The sequence below is a fragment of the Malaclemys terrapin genome, chromosome 4, assembly GCF_027887155.1.
Source record: "Malaclemys terrapin pileata isolate rMalTer1 chromosome 4, rMalTer1.hap1, whole genome shotgun sequence".
NCBI lineage: Eukaryota > Metazoa > Chordata > Testudines > Emydidae > Malaclemys > Malaclemys terrapin.
This window is the reverse complement of record NC_071508.1, coordinates 56,015,392-56,041,939: the sequence shown is the minus strand read 5'-3', so window position 1 is coordinate 56,041,939 and position 26,548 is coordinate 56,015,392. Positions and strand designations below refer to the sequence as shown.

Genomic DNA, 26,548 nt, shown 5'->3' with positions numbered 1-26,548 from the left:
TCAATGTGGCGTCCTGCTTGTGGATTGAAACAATTTAGGTGCAAATGTTTACACTAATGATATAAAAACGATAGCAAAGAAAGGTATTTATCAAGTACTTACAACAAATTACAGCAAATTAAATATGTATAGTGCAAATGCCATCATATACTTTGGGGTAGCATATTTGTCTTCAAAGTGTTCCATTCAGTGGCATATTTGAGACCCAACCTTTGGATATATTCTGAAGGTGGTTGGTTTTGTTCAATGATGAGTGTCTGATATAGTTTATTTTCCAGCACAATTTGAATTCTTTTTTGTGTGTTGGTGCCCTTTGGGTGTCAAGACATTGCAGCATTACAGTGCTTTAGAACTGTGGGTTTTTTCATTGTCTGGAGTGTTCAAGCACATTGAAGAACAGAGGAGTTGGACTTTCAGTCTTAACTTTGAATTTTCTGCTCGGTGTGCACTACAGCTGGTACCTGGAAACTGATCTAAGTTAATACTACTTTGCTAAGCCAGACATGTTGAGTGACAGACATTAAATGATCGTGTAAAGAGCGCTGCAACAATTTAGTCAAAGGCAAAGTAGTCACCTGGGACATGTAAGTGAGATGAAAATGTAATGTGCATGCTGGTGGAACCCATTACTAGTTCGTAATCCAAGTCTAATAACCTTAGTCAGGATTAGGGTGAAGGAATAGAAAAGTGCAAGTCCAGAAAAGGCTTCTTGTTTATAGTATTATTTATTTATTGCATCAGCACCCAAAGTGTGCTAGCTGTATACACATGTAGAAAGATTAATTCTGTGCTGCAAAGAGCTTGCAGTCTAAAATACATGTAAAGGGAGAGTGAAATTTAGCATGGTTCTTGTTAGTGCCATAGCTTTTTAAATACTGTATAAGCTATCCCTAATTGCTTCTCTATCTAGTCTTTATTAGAGGGTGACTTTCCCGTAGGCAGAACAGTAGAAGTAGTAACTCTTAAGCAAAAGATCATAACTCCTGCCTAAGGCAAATAGAGCTTTATCGATACTTCTTGGCAGTTGTGCTCATGCAATTTAAGTGTATAGTCTAAAGTATTCTTTTCCACATCATACTTTGTCCATTGCTTTCAAGACGGTGCATAGTGTCTGCACCAGGTCAGCTTTAAAGATTTGCAGCAAGCAGCATTACAGTTGTTTCTCAACAGCTATTACAGAGACATGATGCAAAATGAGGGGCTGGGGCATTAATGTGAAAGTGGATAGACAAAATTATTACTGATCCCACCATATGACTCCAGTAGTTGTTCACAGCTGGCAACCAGCAGCACAGTCATGTTCTCTGGCTTTATAAATGCCTCTTTAGGGTGAAAATGTGACACTTGTTCTTCTTTAGTTCTTAACAATTGCAGGTACATGTGGAAGAATGATCACTAGACATTCCTTAGCTATGTGAACACATTTTAGAAATCAGGCCACACGTACCCTTAGCACTGCACCTAATTTATTTTACACCAGCAATACCACTCACACTATGCACCCTTACAGGTATCATATTTATATGTGGAGATGCACTTAAGTCACAGCTTGTAAGCCAGGAAATGAAGTGAGTTTAGGGTCTTGAACAGACTGAGGAATAGTCTAACAATTTCCCAGCACTACTGCGTAATTACTTACAGTGGGAAGATAAGAAAACAGAAGTTAAAGATGGTATTTTGAACAACAACAACAAAAGCTTTCTCATTTATCACCTGTTAAGATGATGGAGACAAAATGGCTAAGGCTGGAAGCGTTGTCAGGAGACCCTCCAGTTCTATGAGCAGAAAAAAGGAGTTGCAGGCCATGTTTATGGAAGTTCCTGCAGAGAGATTATTTTTTCCTTAGCTGGAGGGACATTGGATAGAGGGTCAGTGATGAGTATAACTATTATGTTTATTACCATAATACTGATGCACCAACTGAGAATGGGACCTCGTGCTAGAAAAAATGTTCCTAGTAGATAGTAAGTTTACTACCTTGTCAGGAAGGATTCTTGCCTGGTAGGGAACTATTTACATACAGAGAAAATGTTCCGTCTTCCATAAAAATCCAAGATTAAGCACAGTATCCCTTGCTGCCCTGCTAGGTATTGAGTTTCTATGTCCTGACTGGGCTCCTGGGTCCTAGAAGATCCAGGTTTAGAAAGAAAACCAAAGGACACTGGCCACATAGTAACTGTGAGTACAGAGAATAGGGAGGGGGTAGGGTTCCATCAAAAATAAGAAATTACTAGTTTATATAGAGTTTTCATATGGTGAAATAAAAAGATTTCGCCTTGATAGGTGAAGGGAATGGAAACTTTATCATGTGGAATAACTGGAAGTTTTAGATAGTTGTTCAACTACAGATGCTCACGTGAATTACATTTGAGACTTAAACCAAAACTTAAATCCTGATTCAGCAAAACATTTACGGTTGTGCTGAAATATATTTCTATGCAGCAAGTACCTAAGTTTGTGCTTTCCCTTTGTATTTCTGGTTCTGAAAACTTACACATTTCCCAAACTAGTATCTATTTTTTAGGTTCTAATAATAGTTTAGGAACACTTCACTTTTTTAAATAGCTGAAATTCTAATTTACTTTGGAATGGCATTTTTTTTCTCCTATCTTTACAGTTACCAAAATTTGAATGTGAGGAAATTTAGGCATAAGAATCTTTGTGCTTTTCCCCCAATATTGAACTGAAATTAAGACCAATTTGCTCTCTTCTTTTATATGGTATAAAGGGAAGCTGAAGGGCAATAATGTAGCTGAAGAGGGTCAGGAAAGACAGTGAGGAGAGTGCTCAAAACCACCATCATATCACCTCTAGTTGGCCCAAATACAAATACATTGCAGTCTGTGCAATGTATCTTTTTTGCTATGGAGCACATTCTGTGTGAAAACTAGGAACCTGAATTTATTTTTCAGAATGGAACTTTGTAAATCCTTGGGATGCATATTCTGAAACACTGTCATTCCTAATGTACTTGTAAACTGAAGAAAAATACTGGTAAAATAAAATGACTGTTCAAGAAACAAAAGTATCCTTTTTTGTTTGATTTCCCTCAGTAGGGAATATTTTAAATGTCCTTTTCTTTTGTCAGCTTCGAGAGAGAGTGTGTGTGCGTGAGAGAGTGGGGATGGAAGACTGTAATTGAAAGAAGGGATGAAGAATATGGCCTTGCAGCTTGTATTTGGTATTGTTACAGAATGCATGTGCTGTTAATACTTTTCATGTAAAGTAAGCTAAAAGTATTGTGTTGAAATGATTATTCACTTACTGTGCTGACTTTAAGAATATTACCTGTGTGTTTGTCAAAATCTTTAGTCATATGACTGGCTTTATTTCTTCTAAGAATTTTCATGGTTACTTTATTAAGTTGAAGTTACAGTATGCTTACAAAGTGTATGATTACATATGTGTATTGCAAATATACTCATTGCTGTATTGCTAGCCAGGTTCAGTTTAAATAACCTGTAGATGTGAATTCTTTTCAATGGAAGGCTTGTATAGAAAATTAATGCAATTACATTGCCCATTTAAAAAAAAAATTAAGACCTCCATTTTTTTTGTTAGAAACCATGTTAATCCATACAAGCTTGCATGTCCCTTTTGCCATTAAGGGCACTGTAAACATACATTTTAAGTGATCTGTTTTCTAATTGTGAGACCAAACAAAACTTGTTGGGTATTTCGAATTTGGTGCTCTTAAACCTAAAACTAGTGATTGCTGGTTAGATTAGTTGATAGAATAAATTCTTCTTCGAGAGATGTCCCTGTGGATGCTCCACTCTAGGTGTTGGTGCGTCCCTGCGCCTTCACTTGGTGACAACAAACTAACTACTAGAACAGGTAATTGTAACAAAGTGAGGGGTTTCCTAACGAGTCTGCTGAGCTCCGTCTCAGGCCGGGGACGGTAGAGAAGGAACTCCGAGTGAAGGCGCAGGGACGCACCAACACCGAGTGAAGGCGCAGGGACGCACCAACACCTAGAGTGGAGCACCCACAGGGACACTCATCTCAAAGAACGTCAGTTACTGCACAGGGTGAGTAACCTTCTCTTTTTGTTTGAAAGAAACTAATTCTTAACTGTCAAACTATATTTAAACAAGTCCTCAAGCTCTTGAATTTTCTCACCCATTGTTGATGTAAAAATTACAAAGAGTGAGAATAAATTTCTTTATGCTATATGTGACTGATAATGAAAGAGAAGATCATAACATTGTGTCTTTTTGTCAAGTTGTGGGTCATTACCTTTTTCACCCTGATATAAGACATACAAATGGATTGATAGAATAGAAATGTCTGCACTGCCTACATCTTTGTTCTTATTATAGTAAAAATCAATGTGCAGCAGTCCAGCAGATGGCAGTAGGTTTTTTCTCTGTGGCAGGTGTTTGTGCTGTAGTATTAAAATATTTAATATAATTCCCTTTTATAGTAAATTAAATCAGGTTAGCTATCCAGTAACAATAACACAAAACCAATCAGTTTTTATATTCTTCAATTTTTATCTGTGGGCTGATTTTTTAATAATTTAAATTATATGAGTTACACTAACACAGAATTCTGGATAGATATCAAATGGTGTTTCCTAACATTTTCACCATGAGTGTTCATGTTGGCAGTTTTCCAGGAGCTGCAGGGCCAAACCTATTTAGCATATAAAAAACATAATATTTTTCAGTATTTGAATCTTCTCTGACAACGAAATAGAAATTGCTTGTTCTTCTGTTGAAAAACCCAGAATTGATCAGCTTTTTCAGCTTCAGTTCTGACAAAGAATTGATATGGCCTTCATTTTACATCTCTGTAGCTACACATTAATTCTTGGTGCCTATTCCTTGTTTCAATGAGGACAATGGCAAAAATTCCATTGATTTCAGTAGTAGCAGGATCATTGAAGTACAGAGATTTCCTTCTTTCCATTTATGGACATCCTGTACCAGAGATCACCACTAGTTTTCCATCTTGTCATTTCATATCAAGAATAAGACACTTCTGCAACGTAAACAACAAAAGATGGTCTTGTTTAAAAATGGGACAGATAGCAATTTTGTAGAAAGACTTTTTTTGTAAGTCCAAACGTGGCAATTATTAACCAGACAAACTATCTTGGAACACTGAGATAAAATAAATATTTTAAATAATCTGCAAGGTTATTCAAAGTATAACCAGTTCTCAAAATACATCTTCATAAAATGAATGATCTGAAAGTAGAGATGTGCAATGAGACTCTCCTCTTCCTCCCAAAATCTTTTGGCTGCTCCACAAAATGACTGCACCGCACCTTAAAGGAGGGTGGGGGCATTGTCTGGCTTGCTGGGGAAAGGAGAATATTTCTTTAAGGGTGGGGGGCGAGAGAGAGGCATAGATGCTGCTGCAAAAGCAGAGTGGGTCAGTGTGGTGAGACTGACTCATCCCCCAGGGACCAGAAGGGATGGGAAGTTGATAAAGGGCAAGCCTGGCGGGAGAAGCCCCTTTTCCCTGGACCAAGTGAAGCAGCACCCACCTTCCCACCCAGGGCAAAATACCAAGTTTTGGTTGGGACCCTCTGTGGATGTTGTGCTAGCCACTCCATTCTTGGGGAAGTGGGGGAGGAGAAGGAATTTTTCCCTTGCCACCAGATTGGCCAAGGTGGAGTGGAGTTTTCTTAGTCTTCACCACAACAGGTTTGAGGGGGAGACTTTGTTATGGTGACTAGGGAAGGGAGTTAGGCTAAGATGTCGCAACTCATTAGGTAAGTGTGGGGTGGACGTCTCGTACAGGTGCTCTGTAGGGAAGGATGCAGTGTTCTGATAAATAGGTATGGGACTTAAAGGAGGTGTTTTGTTAAAGGAGCAGAATGCGGGAGGGTGGTTTGGGGTGCCTATGACTGGCCTGGTAGGGAGCCAACTCCCCTCTTCCTTTTTAGCCCACCTCAACCCTCACTTGGGCAGGGAGGAATGGTAAGGTCCCAGCAATGGGTTGACTAGGGACCAGAATGTAAAAAGTGGGGGCTGGTGGAAACTCTCAGGTAGATATTGAAATGATCATGGAGTTATCTGCACTGTACACTTTGATCTGCCGGGTAGTCCCAGACATCTAATAATAAAGTTGTAGCCTGATTAAACCATATCCAGTGTCTCCTGTCCTTCTTCCGGTATAGCTGGACAATAGTCTGTAGTCTTTTGTAGTCAGAAGGAGCAGTACCAGTATGCAGAGACTAAATAGCAACAAAGTTTTATATTTATATTGAAAATTAAAGTAGCTCTAGAAGAGTGGTTCTACTTGCTGGGTAGAGATTCCTAAAGAGAGCGAAACTGGCCCTGTAGTTTGCTATGAGAGTCCAAACTATTTTTAACTTTGAGAAGATCTGTAGGATTGTTAAAAGATGTTCCCAGGTGTTTTTACTGTGATAAATTATGTAAATATTTTCAGCCTTAGGTTCAGTCCTTATAGATTGAATCAAAGTAAATTCTACCAGTTGTGAAACTTTCCTTAGAATTAGAAAAAAAAATTGTTTTCCAATTAATGCATTTATAAAATTAACCCTTGAGGTTTAGTGGCATTGTTATTTACTGCTTGTTTAGAGAAGCCATACATTCTGAATTAAAGTAGCAAAATGGAAGTGACTGCATTCCTGCCAACTAAGAGAATTTGTACCTAGACTCCTTCCTTGTAGGACAGTGCTGATGAATACATTACCAGGGGGGTGATATCTATATTTTTGAGGAACATGCCAGCAGTAACATGCTGTTGTTTCATGCTGTTAGAGCTAAAGGAAGTAGCCTCCCCCATTCATAATTAAGGAGATCTTGTGATATCTGCATAGAGGAATGTTGGGTCAGAGGCACAAAGAAAGCAATTAGACATGTTTGGAGGGGGGGTACTCAAAAACTGGAAAGACAGCGCATTTTCTACAGTTTATAGTATGTCAGATAATGAATTTGTCAAAGAATGTGAAGAATGCCACCAATGAAAGACTGCTTAGTGTTTTGTTATAATAGGCATGATCAAAACTAATCTTTGTGAATTAACAATACTTATTCTTTATTACTGTATAGAGTCTTTTTTTAGTATGGCTACTTGTGAAATGTGCTGAGTAATTGGTTATGAGTTTATCTGAGTGATCTATTTCTTCACTAGAAATTCAGCATTCCATAGGTTAATAAGGCTTTTTTGCAAATCCCAGCTGGTTTCCTTGTGAAGAAATTCCTGTAGTTCCTGGATTCTCTAGGGAAAGTGGTGAACAACCCTGTGGTTTTCAACTGCAAAATGGATTGAAACTTTGTCTGCGATTATATGATCATTTTTGTTTGAATATGAAAAAGACTGCTAAAATTGCTTTAGTTATAATACATAGTAGTATTGCTGTATATAGATGTATAGTAGTAAATCCACGCAAAAAACCCAAACTATTTTAACTAATGAGGAATTTTATCAGATCGTAAAAGCTCCATTTGGAATAGTCTGTCTTACTGTCTGTATCTACAGATATACACAGGGAACATTAATATGAAATACTGTCTTATTAAAATGTATGACAATGACCGCATGATTTGTTATAGCACAGTACATTCCAATGTTGTGCATATTTTTAATGATTTGTTTAAATACTTTGGCAAAGGGATGGCTTGGACTGCATACCTTTATATCACAGTCAAATGTACCTACAATAGTGGAAACTTATTTAAATAGAATTCCATATAAAATAAAAAAAGTTTTCTTTTATTTATTTTTCTGGTTTACAAAAATGTATCCACTTCTCATGTGTCTGGGTGCATGTATAGTTTAAAAACGCCACCAAATTAGTTAACCAGTGCTAATTGAACATGCATTATATTTCATCCCTCAAACCTAGAGTATATGTAATCCCAATTAAATTCCTGCTTTAACCTATTCAGGTAAAAATCTGAGAAAACAGATGGGATTTACATTGTGCTCTGAAGGTCAACAAACTTTAGTCATGTAGGGGATGTGACTTCCAGTGTCTCCAGATAATTAAATCTAGGGTCTGTTGAACAACAGCTGGCTCTGTTACATTGGAAAGTGAGGAAGATCTGGTCTCTCAGATAACTAAGATCCAAATGGCATGCTGCCAAACTTTCAGAATCAAAACCAGCACATTGAATTACACCTGAGGACATGTAGGGGGAGTCAGTGCAGTCTTTGGATACTAGTGTAATGTGCTCCCTTTGGCTAGCCTCATTACGTGGGTGAGTTGCTATTTCCAGCAGCAGGTGTAGCCTCTACGTGGGCATCAGGTGTAATGCCATGTAGAATGTATTACAGGATTCTCATCTAGACATCATAAAACCAAGGATGACAATAGCAAGATACACATTCAAGAGAACAATTGAGCTAAATAAGGATGAAAAAGTTACTTTCTAGCCACTCATAGATGTATGTGAGACCCTCAGAGCAGATACAGTCACCCATCACCAGTTACTGGGATCTCACTGAAAAGTATTAATTGAACCACATGTGATCCTATCCATTTCTGCCAGTTAGTTCAAGAAAACTTTGTGCTCAGTGACATCAGACTTCTGATAGACTAGAAGGAGTCAAACATACCTACAATATGTGCATAATAGTGCAGTAATGAAGTATTTACCAGTTTTCAGTCTCTTTAAAGTGCTGTAGCATAATTTTTGTGAAAGACTAAAGCAGAGGATAAATGGCTAATTTGGCATCCTATTTATGCATATTGAATAGACTTAGGCCCTGCTCATGCAGGTGACTTCAGAGGATCTCTGTATGTGTTCAGGGGGTGTACCCATTTACAGTTTTAGGTTCAGGTCCTTACTTTTTTCTTTTAAACAGAAACCAGTTATTTATTAATTTTCATACAGTTTGACAGAACTACATTTTTGAAACAAAAATAAGGAAACAGTTATTCTCCTTCATGGCAATGTGAGGGGATTTAAGTCAGTATTTTGGTACTTATGGGGAGGGATAGCTCAGTGGTTTGAGCATTGGCCTGCTAAACCCAGGGTTGCAAGTTCAATCCTTGAGGGGGCCATTTAGGGAACTGGGGCAAAATCTGTACTTGGTCCTGCTAGTGAAGGCAGGGGATTGGATTCAATGACCTTTCGGTCCCTGCCAGTTCTATGAGATAAGTATATCTCCATATATATTTATTTACTTTTTAATAATTACATCAGCAGAGTGTCTGTGCATATAGTGTTTTCTATAAAGCTGTTGGGATTTTCATATAGGTAACTAAAAATAATGTGTTCGATTCTTTCAAAGATTCCATGCAATATATAATTTTTTTCTTTCTAAGCAATCTTGGTCCTTTAACATTCTAAAAATGTTTTTGTAGGAATACTAGCCTTATTTATAAGAGATGCTTCTTTCTATTAATTAACTGAAGTGTATCTGTTTTCAAGGGAACAAAAGAGACTGAAGGTGAAGAAGAGGAGTCTGGTTTAATTCAGCCTGCTGAAGTATTTGCTCCCAAAAGCCTGGTGTTGGTGTCCAGACTAGATTATCCAGAAATTTTCAGGGTAAAGAACTCCCAGATGCCATTTGTAATATGTGTCAGTGTACAAATCTGTTTTTAATGAGCAGCAGTGACAAGTAGTTTTGATTTAAAACATCTCCGCATTGGTTTGGGAATTTACCAGCACAAGTAGAATTAGACTGTACTAAATAAAAATCAATGTCTAGGAGACTGAATGCCCCTCTGGGTTAATGTAGTGCCCTTTTACTCAGAGGGCCTAGTTTTAAATCTACATAGACCACAAAATAAAGTCTTACTGATCTCAGCTAAAAGCCTAATGAAAAAAATCTTCATGACAAAACCACTCCTTATAGGTAAAATTAATCTCAACTGATACAATTTGTTTAAGAATATTAAGAATTAACTTTTAAGTATCAAGGATTATAGTATATGAATTATCTTCCTACCTATAAAGTGAGTGAATTAGTGACTCTTCCAGATCAATTTAAGATGTATAAAGATTCTAAGGAATCTAAGATTTTTTTCAGTTGGTATTGTGACTGACCTGAAGTAAACAGAAAACTTAAATTTTTATCAGGCCTCTAGCACTTTCAGGTGTTTAAAAAAATTATTATATTAACTGAAGCAAAAATAGTTCAGCCTAGTAATGCAGGAATAATTCATTTAATAGTAAGTTGCTGCCGTAGTGTTGAAACTATTCGTAATTGGATAACTCCGAACAAATTGATCCATTTTTCAGAATTTTCAATATTTTCGCCAGCTAAAAATAGAAGGCAGCCAAAGTGCTATTACTGAGCAGTGTAATTTACTCTCTCCCTTCCTTTTCTAAGACTTACTGGGAACCAATATTGTATCATCTATTGCTAAACAAATAGCTTTATCAGTTTTGTCTAACATAATCAAAATTGAAGAGATGCAAAATAAAGATACTAATGCTAAAATGTCAATGCTGTTTATTTTAAAATATTCTGTTTACTGAAATAACAAAAGTACAAACTGTAAATAGAGAAGACATACAAATGTGGATCACTGATCCTCAGAATAATATTGGGATTCTAGAGGTAAAATTGTAGGCATCAATCCGGAATCAGATTCTATGAGCATGGATCCCTGCACTGACATGAATTCCCAATGATTTAGTGGTACTTTACATAAACATGGAGATTTATGGAAGGAGATCTCAGTGCCTGAGCAAGGGAACTCAGATTAAGCATTATATTTCTTTTTAAAATGTGGATACACACACACTGTAGAGTTTGTGAAATCCAACAAGAATTCAGGGGGGTTGGTGTGACATTTCTTCAAGTGAATGAATTCTTTTGCAGAAAATTACTTTTTCTCCTTTTGGAATGTACTTTACCATATTAAGATTGTCCTAGGACATGTTTATTTTAAAGTTACTGTATATTTGTCAGCAATTATCACCACATAACAATTTTATATATTTATTATTCAACTTTTTAGGCTTGCCTTGGCTTGATCTACACTGTGCATGTGGACAGCCTGAATGTGTCCTTGGAGAGTCTCATTGCAAATCTCTGTTCATGCCTTGTCCCTGCGGCCGGAGGCTCTCAGGTAAGTGGAAAAAAGTATTTTTCCAGTTAATTTAATTTATGAAGAAAACAAAAAATAAATTCTTTAAATATTTTCATTGGAAAAAAAGGATCATAGTTCAGCTGAGTGTTGTCCCTGTAGCCGGCCTTCTAAAGACAGCAAAAATTCCATTCCAGGTTAAGGTCAAAGGGTTAATTTTGTTACTGGATTTGCCTTTTACAAGGCAGAGTAACAAATCAAGCAGTTTGTTATGAGTTCAACTTTTTTTTAATACTATGTGTTCAGAAATAATTTTGTTTTATGCATTTTTTCTTGGGGGCTCTGTTATGTGCCCTCCTTTTTCATTCACTTTGTGTATGTGTGATGGTATAGTTCAAGATTCCGTTGCCCCTTTAAGACAATTTCTACTTCAGTGCTAATTGTTTCTGACTCTCATTTTTATGACGCACAAACATGATTATGAAGTAACAATATATTTATTCAGATTTCTGAAATGCAACTGAAGGTGTCCAAAATACTCCAAAAATTAAAAATTACAGAATAAGCAAAGGGATGTCCATAAGTATATCTACCTTATCCTCTGCAGTCTTAACGAAGAGAGAAAAAAGTTATTTTCAATACAGATTTTGTCCAAACTGCAGGAATGTAATATGTGGTGATGCTCTAAGACAAAAGTATAAAAGAACAATTATTTAATGAAAAAATAAATTATTTATTCTTACATGTAGTTAAAATAGGAATAGCATATTATGCCAAGATAATGAGTGCCACCAATCTCTCTCTGTGAATGCACAATGCTATAGAATTATCAAAGTTAACTGGAAGAATAAATAAATCTTCTTGTGAATTGAACTACAAGTAACTCCTATGCTGATTAATGAAATTGGTGAGTAATATATTAGAGCTGGAAGACAGGTTGCCATGAAGATTATAGATTCTTGATAACGGACATTCTCAGGCCTGGTTATCTACAGTATCTACTAACTGAAAAATCTCTCATCATTTTTATAGAAATGTGATCTGTGCACTATAAGCTAAACAGAGTAGTGGATAGTCCATTTTTCTAGTTCTAGTTTCATCAAGGATAATTGGGAAGATTTCTTTCAGGGTTTTTGGACGTTTCTAAATGAGGAAAAATTGCACTCTAAAATTTTAACTATTTTAGAGCTTCTTCAGGACCTAAAATTCTCTTGATGTTATACTAATTTCCTATAGATCTAACATAACCTCATTCAGTAATATTTATTATATTCACTATAGTATCTGAAACTATTGACAAAATTACAAAAAGCTAACAAGCAGTGAAAGGTCTGATTCAAATAAAGTAACTTTGATCTATTTTTGTTTTTTTTTTTAGCAACACATCTTTAAGATTTTTTTCTTCCCTTCTTTCATATTTATTCATTGTCACCGGGTCTCCCTATTCTTTACCTTCAACATCATCGGCTAGTTTAGTAGGTATTTCTAGGGAGATAGTCTTGTTGGAAAGCTGAAATGGTTCTTAAATTTTGTCCTAAAAATGGTGAGACTTATGGTCATTCTAATTATCTCTAATCTTCAGCATATGCTACTTATCAAGAGTGGAAACAGAGACCTTGGGGATGGTAACTAGATGGCATAAACCATAAACTTTTCATCTCTGCAGATGGACACTTTCCGCCACACAACGTGGATTAATGGGCAGTCTGCCAAAGAGTCACAGGTTTGCAGTAGGAAGTCAAAATTCATATGCATCACCAGTACAGTGTGGAGGAGTTTACAGCTGATCCTGGCTGTACTGGTCCTGTTTCAGCTAGTGCTTTTAGTCCTTAACCTTTCATCAGCACCAAAATCACTCTCACAAAATAAAATCTAGAAAGAAAAAAAAATCTTCAAATATTAATGTTACATTTCTCTAATATGCAGAAATGGGGAGCATTTTTGAACATTGGAGAAACTATAATCTACATATGTGTTCCTTGGGTGAGAATCCAGGTCTTTGTTCAGTAGATTAAATAGTGAGACATCCCTGAAAATTAGATTATAAAACTGTAATATCAAATTGCTAAATTGAATTTAGAATGCACGATCTGTACACTTTGTCTATCTGCTCTCCTATGGGCCCTCAGTTTCCTTGAAGAAACCCTGCAGACTCCCAGCTCTTTCCCGTTTTGATTCCATGCTCCACTTTGTAGGCATCATCTATTAAATAGGAATTTCATCAGTCTGCCAGTGCCACTTCTTAATCAGATGAAAGGGTCACTGTTGATGTAAGATCCTCCCTTCTCCTTTAATTCAAAACAGTAGAGATCTGTGCTTGCACAGCATTCTGCCCTTTCTTGGAAGGGACAAGTGACTACGCTAAGGAATTCTCATGGAGCCTAAGTTCTAACATGACAATGCAGACAACTACTGCTACCTAGGTTGCTGGGGCTAACCAATGAGTTGCCTATTTATTTTATTTTACTGTGGGTTTTTTTATTATTGCAGTGGGAGAAAAAGGTTTGGGAGACTATTAGATACTTGCCTTAGTTTAAAGGGGAAAGGACATAAATTCAGTATCTTTTCCTCATACCTGTTCACAGCCCTTTTAACATTGGCTCAAACAGAAAACTACAAACAATATCTGTGAGGATTTCCACACCACCAGCAATGCCATACAGATTAATTTCGCTTAGTTTTCTTTCTTCATGCCTAGAAACCCTTGTGCCTTCCTTTCAGATATATTAATCTAACGTGTTCTTTGACTGGTTCACACCTGTATTCTACTTAGGTGTGTTCATGTCCAGCACAAGCAGAGCTGGAAAGTTTTCCATGCAGTACACAATGGAACAGTACACATGCTGCATGCCTCCTTATGGCCCGTGCTGAGGCTATTTAAGGGTGGCAGCGCCCCAACTCTCCTCACTTTATTCTCACCACCTGGGCCTGAGTCAGAGGTCTCTGTGTGGTGTACCTCATGGTTACTATGCAGTTAGCAATTTTTCCCATATGTGCTTTTGTTTTTTAGTTTTCTGAAGTTAGTTGTAGTTTAACAGTAGTAGCTAGCAGTTAGCAATAGTTTAGATAGTTTTAGTAGATTAGGATAGAGTCTGGAGACATGCCACCACCAGGCTTCAAACATTGTTCCTAGTGTGGGTTAGATTTCCCAAATAGTTATCCCCACACATGCTACCTCTTATGCCTCCGTGAGGGGCACATCAAAGAGAAATGTGGTATTTGTCATTTGTCATTCTTTTAAAAAGAGAATACAAATATCTAGAGACTTATGCCTCAAACAGCACCTTACTCATAGACTCATAGACATTAAGGTCAGAAGGGACCATTATGATCATCTGGTCTGACCCCCTGCATGCTGCAGGCCGCAAGACCCTTCCCTGGACTCTACCGTTGAAGTCACCAATCCTGTGTTTTAGTGACTTCAGTCGGCTGAGACCCTCCTGCTAGTGATCCCTGCCCCATGCTGCGGAGGAAGGCGAAAAACCTCCAGAGGCTCAGCCAATCTACCCTGGAGGAAAATTCCTTCCCGACCCCAAATATGGCGATCAGTAATACCCCGAGCATATAGGCAAGAGTCTCTAGCCTGACCCTTGTTGGCCATTATGCTGTTCATGTACCATTGCTTGGTTTTCCTTGGCTACTATGTTTTATCATTAAACCATTCCCTCCATAAACTTATCCAACTTAATCTTAAAACCAGACAGGTCCGTCGCCCCCACCGTTTCCCTCGGAAGGCCGTTCCAATATTTCACCCCTCTGATGGTCAGAAACCTTCGTCTAATTTCAAGCCTAAACTTCCCCCCGGCCAGTTTGTATCCATTCGTTCTCGTGTCCACATTAGTACTAAACTGGAATAATTCCTCTCCCTCCCTTGTATTAACCCCTCTGATATATTTAAAGATAGCAATCATATCCCCCCTCAGCCTTCGCTTTGTCAGACTAAACAACCCAAGCTCCTCTAATCTCTTTTCATACGACAGGTTTTCCATTCCTCTGATCATCTTAGTCGCCCTTCTCTGCACCCGTTCCAGTTTGAGTTCATCTTTTTTAAACATTGGAGACCAGAACTGCACACAGTACTCCAAATGAGGTCTCACCAGCGCCTTATACAACGGAAGCAGGACCTCCCTATCTCTACTAGATATACCTCGCCTAATACATCCCAAGACCGCATTGGCTTTTTTCACCGCCACGTCACATTGCCGACTCATAGTCATCCTGCGGTCCACAAGGACCCCTAGGTCCTTCTCCTCTTCCGTTACTTCTAACCAATGCGTCCCCATCTTGTAACTAAAATTGTTATTATTCGTCCCCAAGTGCATCACCTTACACTTTTTACTATTAAATTTCATCCTATTTCTGATACTCCAATTCACAAGCTCATTCAAGTCTCCCTGCAGAGTATCCCTATCCTCCTCCGAGTTTGCAACTCCTCCCACCTTCGTATCATCCGCAAACTTTATCAGCCCACTCTTACAATCGGTCCCGAGGTCAGTTATAAATAGATTAAATAAGATGGGTCCCAAAACCGAACCTTGAGGCACTCCACTAGTAACCTCCCTCCAACCCGACAATTCACCCTTTAATACGATCCGCTGCATTCTCCCCATTAACCAATTCCCTATCCACCTCTGGATTTTCATATCGATCCCCATGTTTTTCATTTTAACCAATAGTTCCTCATGGGGTACTGTATCAAACGCTTTACTGAAATCCAGGTATATTCGGTCCACCGCATTTCCCTTATCTAATAAGTCCGTTACTTTCTCAAAGAAGGAGATCAGATTCGTTTGGCACGATCTGCCCTTCGTAAAACCATGCTGTAATTTATCGCATTTGCCATTAACTTCAAGGTCCTCAACTAGTTTCTCTTTCAGAATCTTCTCCAGCACCTTGCACACTACTGATGTTAAACTAACAGGCCTATAGTTACCCGGGTCACTTTTTTTCCCTTTCTTGAAAATAGGAACCACATTGGCTATTCTCCAGTCTAACGGGACTACCCCCGAGTTTACAGATTCATTAAATATAGTCGCTAATGGGCCTGCTATTTCCCGCGCCAATTCCTTCAATATTCTCGGATGAAGATCGTCCGGTCCACCCGACTTAGTCCCATTAAGGCGTTCTAGTTTTGTTTCTACCTCGGATGCGGTAATCCCCCATCCCGTATGCCCCTCTGTAACGGTGCTAGTATCCCTAATACCTTCATTGGCCTCATTAAACACCGATGCAAAATATTCATTGAGATATTGCGCCATGCCTAGATTATCTTTAATCTCCTCTCCGGCTATAGTCTTCAGCGGTCCCACTTCTTCTTTCTTTGCTTTCTTCCTATTTATATGGCTGTAAAACCTCTTACTATTACTTTTAATTCCCCTCGCTAAGTCCAACTCTTCCCGGCCTTTGGCCTTTCTCACTCTATCTCTACATTCTCTGACTTCACTAAGGTAAGTTTCCTTACTGATCCCTCCCCTCTTCCACTCTTTGTACGCTTTCTGTTTTTTCCTAATCGCCCCTTTCAGCCGGTCGCTCATCCAGCTCGGTCTAAGTCTCTTGCTTAGTAATCTTTTTCCCTTTTTGGGGATACAGGCCTCTGACAGCTCTTGCATCTTTAACTTAAAGTAATCCCAGGCTTCTTCTGCCTTTAGGTCCCTTAATACGTTTGCCCAATCCACTTCCCTTACCAGTCCCCTTAATTTGTTAAAATTGGCCTTTTTAAAATTATAAACCCTAGTCTTTGACTTAATTCTGGTACTCTTTCCATTTAGTTTAAAGCGAATTAGCTCATGATCACTGGAGCCCAAGTTGTCCCCCACTACCACTTCCTCAACAAGGTCCTCACTACTTACCAGAATCAAATCTAAAATGGCCTCCCCCCTCGTCAGCTCAGCTACCACTTGATAAAGGAATTGATCCGCAAGCACATCTAGGAACATCTGAGCCCTATTATTGCTACTAGCGTTTGTTCCCCAATCTATATCCGGGAAGTTAAAGTCCCCCATAATTACACAGTTTCTATTAGTATTTACCTCCCTTAATACATTAAACAATTCCTTATCCATATCCTGGGTCGATCCCGGCGGTCTATAGCACACCCCAAGCACTATCCCCGGAGAGGCTCTAGTAGTACTTTTACCCAGCTTGAGTATCGCCCAGACGGACTCTGTGTTATCTATTCCATCCACTATTATTTCTTTACAGCTTATTTCACTATTGACATACAATGCCACCCCCCCACCTTTACCTTTATCCCGGTCTTTCCTAAACAGCGCATACCCCTCCATACCTGCGTTCCAGTCGTGACCGCCATTCCACCACGTTTCAGTTATTCCTACGATATCCGGTTTCAATTCTCGGACCAAGAGCTCCAATTCCTCCATTTTATTACCTAGGCTTCTCGCATTGGTGTACAAACAGCCTAATGTATGTCGTTTAGCCTGTCTCCCATTACTAGCACTGTATGTTGCGGGCCTCTTTGTGTTCGTCCCCCCTGTCCCTCCTATGTCCAATCTCATCTCCCCGGCTATGTCTCCTCTTATTACACTCAGCTTTTCAATACCGGAAACTGGCGTGGAGATTAACTGTGCATCTCCCAACCATCTCCCCAAACTTCCTAGTTTAAAGCTCTTTTGATAAGATGAGCCAGCCTCCCTCCCAGAAGTCTATTTCCTTCCCTACTCAGGTGAAGCCCATCCCGCGAGAACAGGTGTCTGTCCCCGAAAGCCTCCCAGTGGCCATACATCCCAAAGCCCTCCTTATAGCACCACTCCCTTAGCCAACTATTTATCCTCATAATCCTATCAGCCCTTTGCTGCCCTTCCCTCGGAACAGGCAGAATCCCACTAAAGATAACCTGAGCCTCTATCTCCTTGAGAGTCTTCCCCAGCCTGGCATAATCTCCCTTGATTCTCTCTAACGAGAACCTAGCCGTGTCATTCGTTCCTACATGAAGGATTATCAAGGGGTTCTTACCTGCTCCTTTTAGGATCCTTTTCAACCGCAGGTCCACATCGCGTATCTTTGCACCCGGTAGACAGCACACCCTTCTGTTCTCTGGGTCCGCCCTGGTCACAGGCCTGTCCAAGCTCCTCAGTAAAGAGTCTCCAATTATATACACCTGCCGTCGCCTGGCAACAGTGCGATCTAGTAATCTAGTCTCCGATCCCTCTAGTCCTGACCTGTGTCTGCTGCTATCTTCCCTTATGCTCCCCCTTATGCCTTCCTGTATCCTCTGGTGGCCCATAATTGGTGCTGTCTCCATCAACTCCTCCCCCCTCTCTCTCGGACTAGCAGCTCTTCTCTTCTTCCTCACCCTCCCACCTTCAGTCACCACCTGCTGCCCCTCTACCTCGTTATCCAAACACTCAAACCTATTCCTGAGTTCTATTCCCCCCTCACTGGCCCTCCTTTTCCTTGGCCTACTTCTCACAGTCACATGCTTCCACTTCCCTGGATCTCCTCCTTCCATTCCCCTCTCGCTGTCATCTACTACTGCCTCCTCCTGCACCCTAGAGCCTTCCCCTTCAGCCCCGCCTTGCCCATCCTCCATCAGCTGCTCAAACCCCCGCCTAAACTCCACCAGGGTCTCTACCTGCATCTCCAGCCCCTTAATCTTTTCCTCCAGTAACACTATAAGGCGACACTTCATACACACATACCTTTGTTCCGGGTCTCCTGCTAGGACTATATACATACCACAGCTTCCACATGCAGCCATCTGCATTCTGTCTGCTGCTGCTGCTTGGCTCATGGCTGCTGCAGTCTCTGCCCACAGCACCTGGGGACACAGAGCACACGACACACCCCGCCCTCCTGCCTCCCCCTTTACCTCCCCCTGCAAACTCCCTCTCAAACTCCCCTGTTAGCCGCCCTGTTTGGTACCGCTGCTCGCAGCTGTACCGCTGCCTGGCTGGGCGGCCGCTTTTATGGGCCCCTTGATCAGCCAAGCCCCGCCCCCTGCTCAGGGCTCGGCGTCCGTCCCAGCACCCAGCCCCTGCCGGCCCCTACAAACAAACACACAAGAACACCCAAGAACACACAGGACAGATGCAAATACAGGTACCTTCTCCTCCAATGAGAACTCCCTCTCAAACTCCCCTGTTAGCCGCCCTGTTGGCTGCCGCTGCTCGCAGCTGTACCGCTGCCTGGCTGGGCGGCCGCTTTTATGGGCCCCTTGATCAGCCAAGCCCCGCCCCCTGCTCAGGGCTCGGCGTCCGTCCCAGCACCCAGCCCCTGCCGGCCCCTACAAACAAACACACAAGAACACCCAAGAACACACAGGACAGATGCAAATACAGGTACCTTCTCCTCCAATGAGAACTCCCTCTCAAACTCCCCTGTTAGCCGCCCTGTTGGCTGCCGCTGCTCGCTTACGGAACAGATGTTTTTCCCAATCCTCCAGCCCCAGAGCTGGGCTCTGAGATAACCACAGTCTCAGACAGGTTTCTGAACTCACTGTTCTCAACAGATGAGAAGAGGTCGATCCTCCTCTAGAGAGCCACTATGAATAAGAACCCATAAAACAAACAGGAAACATTCCAAGTCCAAAAAGGACTCCAGACTTCTCTGGGACTTGTCTGGAGCACAGTGTAGAGTCGGGCCTTCATCCTGTCTCTCCCTGGTACGAAGATGAGATTGTATTGCTATTGTGCTATCGACTTCAGCACCACGGCAAGGTGTACATTGAGTCCAGTGCCAACAGCACGGGTCCTTTCGGACCCATCAATGCTGCAGGCTTTTAAAGCAGTGTCTGACCTCCTTAGCATTTCTGTCCCAATGGCACAAGACTCTTTCACTGAAGATATACCCTCAGGCATTCTGGATGGAATGGAATACAGTGACTGTACCAGTACTGGTTTTGATTCAGAGAGGCAGTAAAGATGCTCCCCTGACACTGACTTCAGTATTGCTCTCTATCAGATTGGTATAATCTTTGACTTTGAAATCTGTGTCAATGGTTTATCATGCACCTCAAGTTTTGGCACCAAATTATTCATCTGTTATGACACTGGCACCACCTGAAAGGCCCCTTCCTGGCACCAAAATTTTAGAGGGGCCCTTTAACATATCGGGGTGCATCTTGGATTCTGACCACTGTACCAACCTTGGTACCGATGTTGCTGACTTCCCTCTTGGCTGTTGACTCATTAGGGTACCTGATAGCCCCTCCAGGCATGGCTTCTCCACTACCTCCTTTTTTTCCCTCCAATTTTGACTCAGAATCATGCTCCTCTTTGCCTTCCCCTCCTAGGTGAAAATTGAAAAGAGCCTCTGACATGTTTGTGGAAGGGGAGCATCAGTACTGAGAGCAGAACCACTTTAGTACTGGGAACAGACTGCTTTGGCTGAGTCCATACTGGCCTCCAATTCCATACCCACTGCATCTGTGGACCTATTGGCACTCCTGGGGAGTTCCTTGATTGTAGACCTGTTCCAGAGGAAAGTCCCCACCACTAAGCCACCCTGAAGCGCTGCTGATTTCACAGCAGAACTCATAGGCATCTTCTACTGAGCCACCACACCATCACCCTGAACCTGTGGACCAGGTTTCAGTTGTGTCGCAGAAAGAGCCCATTCCTCCTCTACCATTGTTGTTGTCTTTGTCTGAGGACTCTTTGGAACCGGATGATTTTAAGTTGTACCAGGATCTTTTAAGGAAGATGGCAGCAGCATTTGGCATTCAGGCTGAATGTGTCCAGGAGAGCATGCATAACCTTCTGGACATCTTGCAATCATTAGCCCCTGGGAGGGTTGCTCTTCCAGTGAACAAAGCACTTTTGGCACCCACTAAAACTCTGTGGAATATGCTGGCTTCCACAACTCCCACTGCTAAGCATACAGAAAAATACTATCATGTTTCCATGCATAGCTGTGAGTGTTTCTATTCCCACCCAGCTCCCAACTCCCTTGTGGTCACTGCTGCCAATGAAAGATCTCATTAGGGTAGGTACAGATCTACACCCAAGAGAAAAAAGTTTAAAAAACTTGATGGGTTTGGGAGAAAGATTTATTTGATTTTTGTCATTACAGAGGTACATAGCTATTCAGCAAGTGCTCCTGTTGAAATATGACTTTCTTAATTGGGATTTGTCAAAATTAATTGATGAGCTCCTTGAGGACACATGAGCTGAGTTGAAATGTCACTGCAGTCAGCAGTCGTCAATGTCGTAGATGCTTCCTCCAGAGGTATAGCATCTGCAATAACAATGAGAAGAGTCTCATTGCAAAACTCTGGTATAGTCCCAGATATTCAGTGGGCTATACAGGACCTGTCTTTTAATGGTCACTGTCTCTTTTCCAGCAGTGCAAGTAGGGCGGTACGGTCCAATACACCGTACCAGGAAAATATTTATAGCTGGTATGGCATACTGGAAAGAGGAGCAGCAGAATGTGGGGCTGCTGGGTGGCTCCTCCGGCACAGCTGTATTGCCCCCAGCCCTTCCACGTAGGGTCTCCTCCATCTGTACCGCAGCCCCGCCGGAGGACAGAGCTGGGGGTGGTACATCCGCAGTGGAGGAGCTATGGGCGTGGGGCCACCTGGTGGCCCCATGTTCTGCTCTTTTCCCCGCTGCCCCTTCCAGCGGGGAAGGGAGCAGAACCCCCAGCCCCACCCCCTGCTCTTCCTTGTAGCTGTGTCTCCTCTGGCTCCCAGCAGCAGCACTGCTGGAGGATGGGACTGGTGGGGCTGGAGGCGCTACAGCCACTGGAGGAGCTGCCAGCATTCTGCTCCTTTCCCCGCTGCGGTTCCCGGGAGAGCCCTGAACTGCAGGGCTCTCCGGGGAACTGCAGCGGGGAAAGGAGCATAATGTGGGGCCACTGGGCAGCCCCACGCTGGCAGCTTCTCTGGCATGGCTGCTGTACTGTCCCCAGCCCTGGCTGCTGTACAGATGGAGAAGACCCTGCGTAGAAGGCCTGGGGTGGTAGAGCGGCCCCAAATTCTGCTCCTTTTACCACTGTGGTCCGAAGGCGCAGTGAGAGGAGGACAGAGCCCCCCCCCCCCCAGGTAAGGGGAGTGGATCATGGGGAGGGGATGGGGAGAGTGTGGGGGCCCCAGGCTGGGGGTGGGTAGGGAGGGGTCACGTGAGGAGGTCACATCCCCCCAGTGCCCCGCCCAATACCGGTAAGAAATGGATTCTACTTGCACCACTGGTCTTTTCCCATAAGACTGATGACACCCCGCCGTTATTAAAAGACTGCTAGTGTTGTGTTAGGAGTCTATGCTCCAGTCACTGAAACGTGATGGTACATACCACAGCAACAACAGCAGTACAGACAGCTATTCTACAGGCAACCCACTTACCCTTCTAGACAATATGACTTCTCAGAGGAGGAGGCTTTCCGGTTTGAGGTCCAACTAACCTTCTCATTGTCATTTGTTGCTAGGGAAACAGCCTATTTGACATCTCCCTCGAGGACAGCAATCCAGTTTTGAATGATCTACCAGTCATGTCCCCTTCATATGGGGACAGATTGTCCTGCTTTCTTAGTGCTTGGAACACTATAACCACCGACAAAGGGGTGCTAAGCATGGTGACTCTGGGATATTCTGTCCAATTGATATCTATCCCCCATATTTTTTCAGGGACCAATCTCACAACTCCCTGCTCCTCTAAGAAGTTGAGTCTCTTCTTGCATCAGGGCCCATAGAGGTAGTTCCCCTACAACATAGTGGCAAGAGGTTTTACCCCAATGGAAAAGGGGGTTGGAGACCCATTCTGGACCTTTGTAATCTCAACAAGTTTATTTGGTATGTGAAGTTCTGCATGGTTTCCCTGGGATAACTCCTTCCCTCATGAGATCGCAACGACTAGTATGCTGACCTCAATCTTCATGACACCTACTTTCATGTGGCAGTGCTACCAAGCCACAGGAAGATCCTGATACTTGTTGATGGTAGTCATCATTATCAGTAAAGGGTGCTTCCCTGTGGACTGTTGTCAGCCCCTTGCATATTTTCCAAGTTCATGGCAGTAGTGACCACCCATTTGAGGAGAAAAGGGATTCATATCTTCCCTTTACCTGGAAGAATAGTTAGTTCAGGGCAGATCTGAAAGCCAAATTCTCCATCGTGTCCATGTCACTTGTCTTTTTGATTGTCTCAGCCTCAGGATGAACAGAGAAAAATCCATGGTACTTCCAACACATGAATAATGTTCACTGGGACCCTACTCAATTCTACAAAATTGATGGCCTTTCTCCCTGCAGAGATTTCAAGTAATTTGCCAAATCTGCTTGTACCTCAAAGCCCACCCCACAACTATGATTCAGATATGTTTGAGACTCTTGGGCCACTTATGTACTCCTGTATGAAAAGCTATGCCTTCACACTCTTCAAGGTAGGGTAAAGTCTATCCAGCGACCAAATTTCCACCCATTGAATAGATGGGCCAGAGTTCTCCCAAGGATACTGAGGTCCCTGGATTGGTGGATGGGTCAGAACAATGTATGCAGAGGTGTTCCCCTTTGCTCATCTACCTCCAATAATGACCATAGTTACAGATGCTTTGAAATCCGGTTTGGGGGACACATTTAAGGTCTTTGTGAGCCCAGGAGGTATGGACTGAGCAAGAGGTGTCGCTGCATATCAACATGCACGAGCTCGAAGAAATTTTCAATGTCATTGGTTATTCTTTTCCCACATCAGTGGCCTTTCAGTTCAGATTCTCACAGACAATATGTTTGTGATATATTATGTGAACAGGCAAGGGAGAACGTGGCTCAACCAACTCTGTCGAGAGGTGATGAACCTGTGATACTTTTGCATCACACCAGTGGCTGCTCACTTACAGTCAGTATTCTTTAATCCAATGTTGGGCAGATTTTTCAAAGGTGTTATTCCTCTCTATCCCCCTACAAAGAATGCTGTTACTATGTGGGGCTTAAATACAGTGCTAGCAGCTCTTATGGGCCCCCATCTGAGCCGCTAGCTAATTGCTCTCTAGCTCAACTTCCTCAGAAAATAGCTTTTTTCAATGTGAGCCAGAAAAGTGGGAGAATTTCTTTACTGGATGGCGGGCCCTCCATTTACAGAGTTCTTTAAAGATAAGGTGACCTTAAGACCACATCCAAAGTTTTTGACCAAAGTTGTATTATGACTTTCATCTAGAACAAATTATATACTTATCTGTATCTTTTTAGAAGCCGCACTCCAGCAAGGATGAACAGTGTCTTCATACATTAGATGTGCGAAGAGCACTGACATTCTGTTTAGATAGAATGAAGCCATTTCAAGCATCTCTCCTTGCCTTTTTGTTTCTTATTATGATAGAATGAAAGGTCAGGCAGTTTCAGTGCAGACTATCTCTAGATGGATTACAGCATGCATTACAACAGCCTACAGGGCAGCAAACCTTTCCCACACTAGAAAGACTTCTTGCTCATACCACAAGAGCACAAGCTATCTCTGTGGCCATCTTACAAGACATATCTATTCTGGACATAAATGCTGTTGCGTGGGCCTTTACTCAGCATCATGCTATCACAACTGCTTCCAGATCTGATGCAAACTTTGGAAAAACAATCTTGCAGTTGCTATTCAAATAGACTTCATTCCTCACCTCCTACCTGAACTGCTTGGGAGTCACCTGAGTGGAATACAGATGTGAAGAAGAAAAATCTATTCTGTAACTGTTCTTCAAGGTGTTGTTTATACGTGTATTCCTTGACTCCCTTTCTGTCCACACTGCACTGGAGTCTTGAGCCATATATTCTGATACAAAAGAACTCTGTAAGGCTGAGGTGGTGCAGCCCTTAAATAGCCTTATAAGGGGCTACGAGGAAGTGTGCAGCGCATGTGACGCCCTGACAGGTACTGCTAAGGAAACCCTCTGGCTCCAGGTCACAGGAGCGTGCACACACACCTGAATGGAATACACATGTGAACCACACTTAGACGAACAGTTACAGAATAGGTAAGTAACCATTTTTTTCTCTTCTTCGGATAGGTAAAAGGACAATCTCTTTGAAGTAAAAATATCAAATTAGAAACCAGTGGAAATATAATTAGGTTCACATTGTAAATTCTCAGGAAATTATCCATCACAAGAATTCTCCTCTTGATTTTATGTACAATAATATGGTTCAACCAGACTTTTGGATTTACTGTAGAGTTCTCTAATATTTTTAAACACAAGTACAAAACAAGGAGAATTCAGGTGTATATGGTTGACTCTCCACCAGTTTGCTTTGAAGAAAATCAAATATCTTTCCCACTATCTACAGAGTCTCACTAAACTTTATTGTAGGGCTATTGAAGTCTCTAGAAAAGTGGACTTAGCTGTACAACAGATTTTAACTCTTGTATTATTAGATTTAACAAAGTAGCATTGCACCTCAGCTGTAAATTAAAAAGCCAACTAGGTTAACATAATAATTTTGTATGAGAGCTGGTGATATGTTATGAATGCAGTCTGTCTTTAGTTAGGAAAATGAAAGCTACCAGTAAGTGAAGGCTGTGCTAAGCTTTTGAGGACAGAATTATGTCTTTACTCCACTTTGCCATATTTATTTTTCTAGGCTTTAAATATTGTAGACCGAAAAATAGGTAGAATTCCAGCAATAAATTACTTTGCATACCAACAGAATAATTGTTACAAATATTAACAGAACAGCAGATAATGTATTTCAGATGTATTTTATCTGGGGTCTGATATAAACAGCTTGATATTCTAAGGTCTTTTATTATGACTTCTGACTAAAGCTAACATTTCAGAAGTTCAGGTGTAAGCATTGCTGTACCAGTTGAACTTTGAATGACACCCATGACTGATTTTTTCTGTAGGAAGGATGTTGGGCATAAGCTATGCCATATTGTGGCACCAATTTTTGTTGTACAGTGGTTGTATCAAAATTGCAGAGAAGATGAATAGTATGAATGATCTGAAAGAAGAATTACTCACTGTGATTAATAGTCATTAAGATTAGCAAGGTCATCTTTTTCTATTTTTTTTTCTTATTTAAGCTACTGAAGAAAATTAATCACAGTTTTAAAACACACTCATAAATAAAATATTTGGTAGCAGACCTTAAACAGTTTCTGTAACAGATGATGATAAAGTAGTCTGCTATTATAGCCTTCCTTATTTTATAACTTCCACAAACTTCATGACCTGGTAATCCCAGTCTCAAAGTTATTTCACTTCTTTGTTATTAACCAAACATCTTATTCTGTTGTCAATGCTTTTTTTAACCATTTTTACTCTGTTCTTTGCAGTTTTTTAATGTTTTTCATGGTGTTGCATATCTTCATGGAAACCAATTGATAACTATTCGAACAGTTCAATTCAGGTGTTTCTTAAGGGAGGAAGTTGTCACATTCAAACTGTCATTCCATTGTCCTTATTTTACTTTTCCATCTTTTCCAGACATCTTTTTGTTAAATGATGTACCAAAACTATTTTTAATAAAATGAAGTGTATTAACATGAAAAATGTAAGGATTTTTTTTAGTTTAAATAATGCTGAAAGCATTACATCCGGGGATACAGTTAGTTATAATTGCTAATAATCATCATCATTCTTGAATGAAGAGATTAATGCTGGTCAGATGCTAGTATTGTTGAGTAGTACTTCTTCTGGAGATGCT

At 41.1% G+C, this 26,548-nt stretch overlaps 1 protein-coding gene across 3 annotated transcripts in view; it reads left to right on the top strand.

The window, feature by feature from the left end:
• The window catches only part of SBF2 (SET binding factor 2), a 586,194-nt gene that overhangs the window by 280,375 nt on the left and 279,271 nt on the right, over positions 1–26,548 (top strand). For all 3 annotated transcript variants that reach the window (XM_054025187.1, XM_054025186.1, XM_054025185.1), the window contains exons 4-5: positions 9,360–9,476; positions 10,898–11,008. In XM_054025187.1, coding sequence (XP_053881162.1) covers positions 9,360–9,476; positions 10,898–11,008 — 228 coding nt within the window. The remainder of the gene's footprint in view (positions 1–9,359; positions 9,477–10,897; positions 11,009–26,548) is intronic.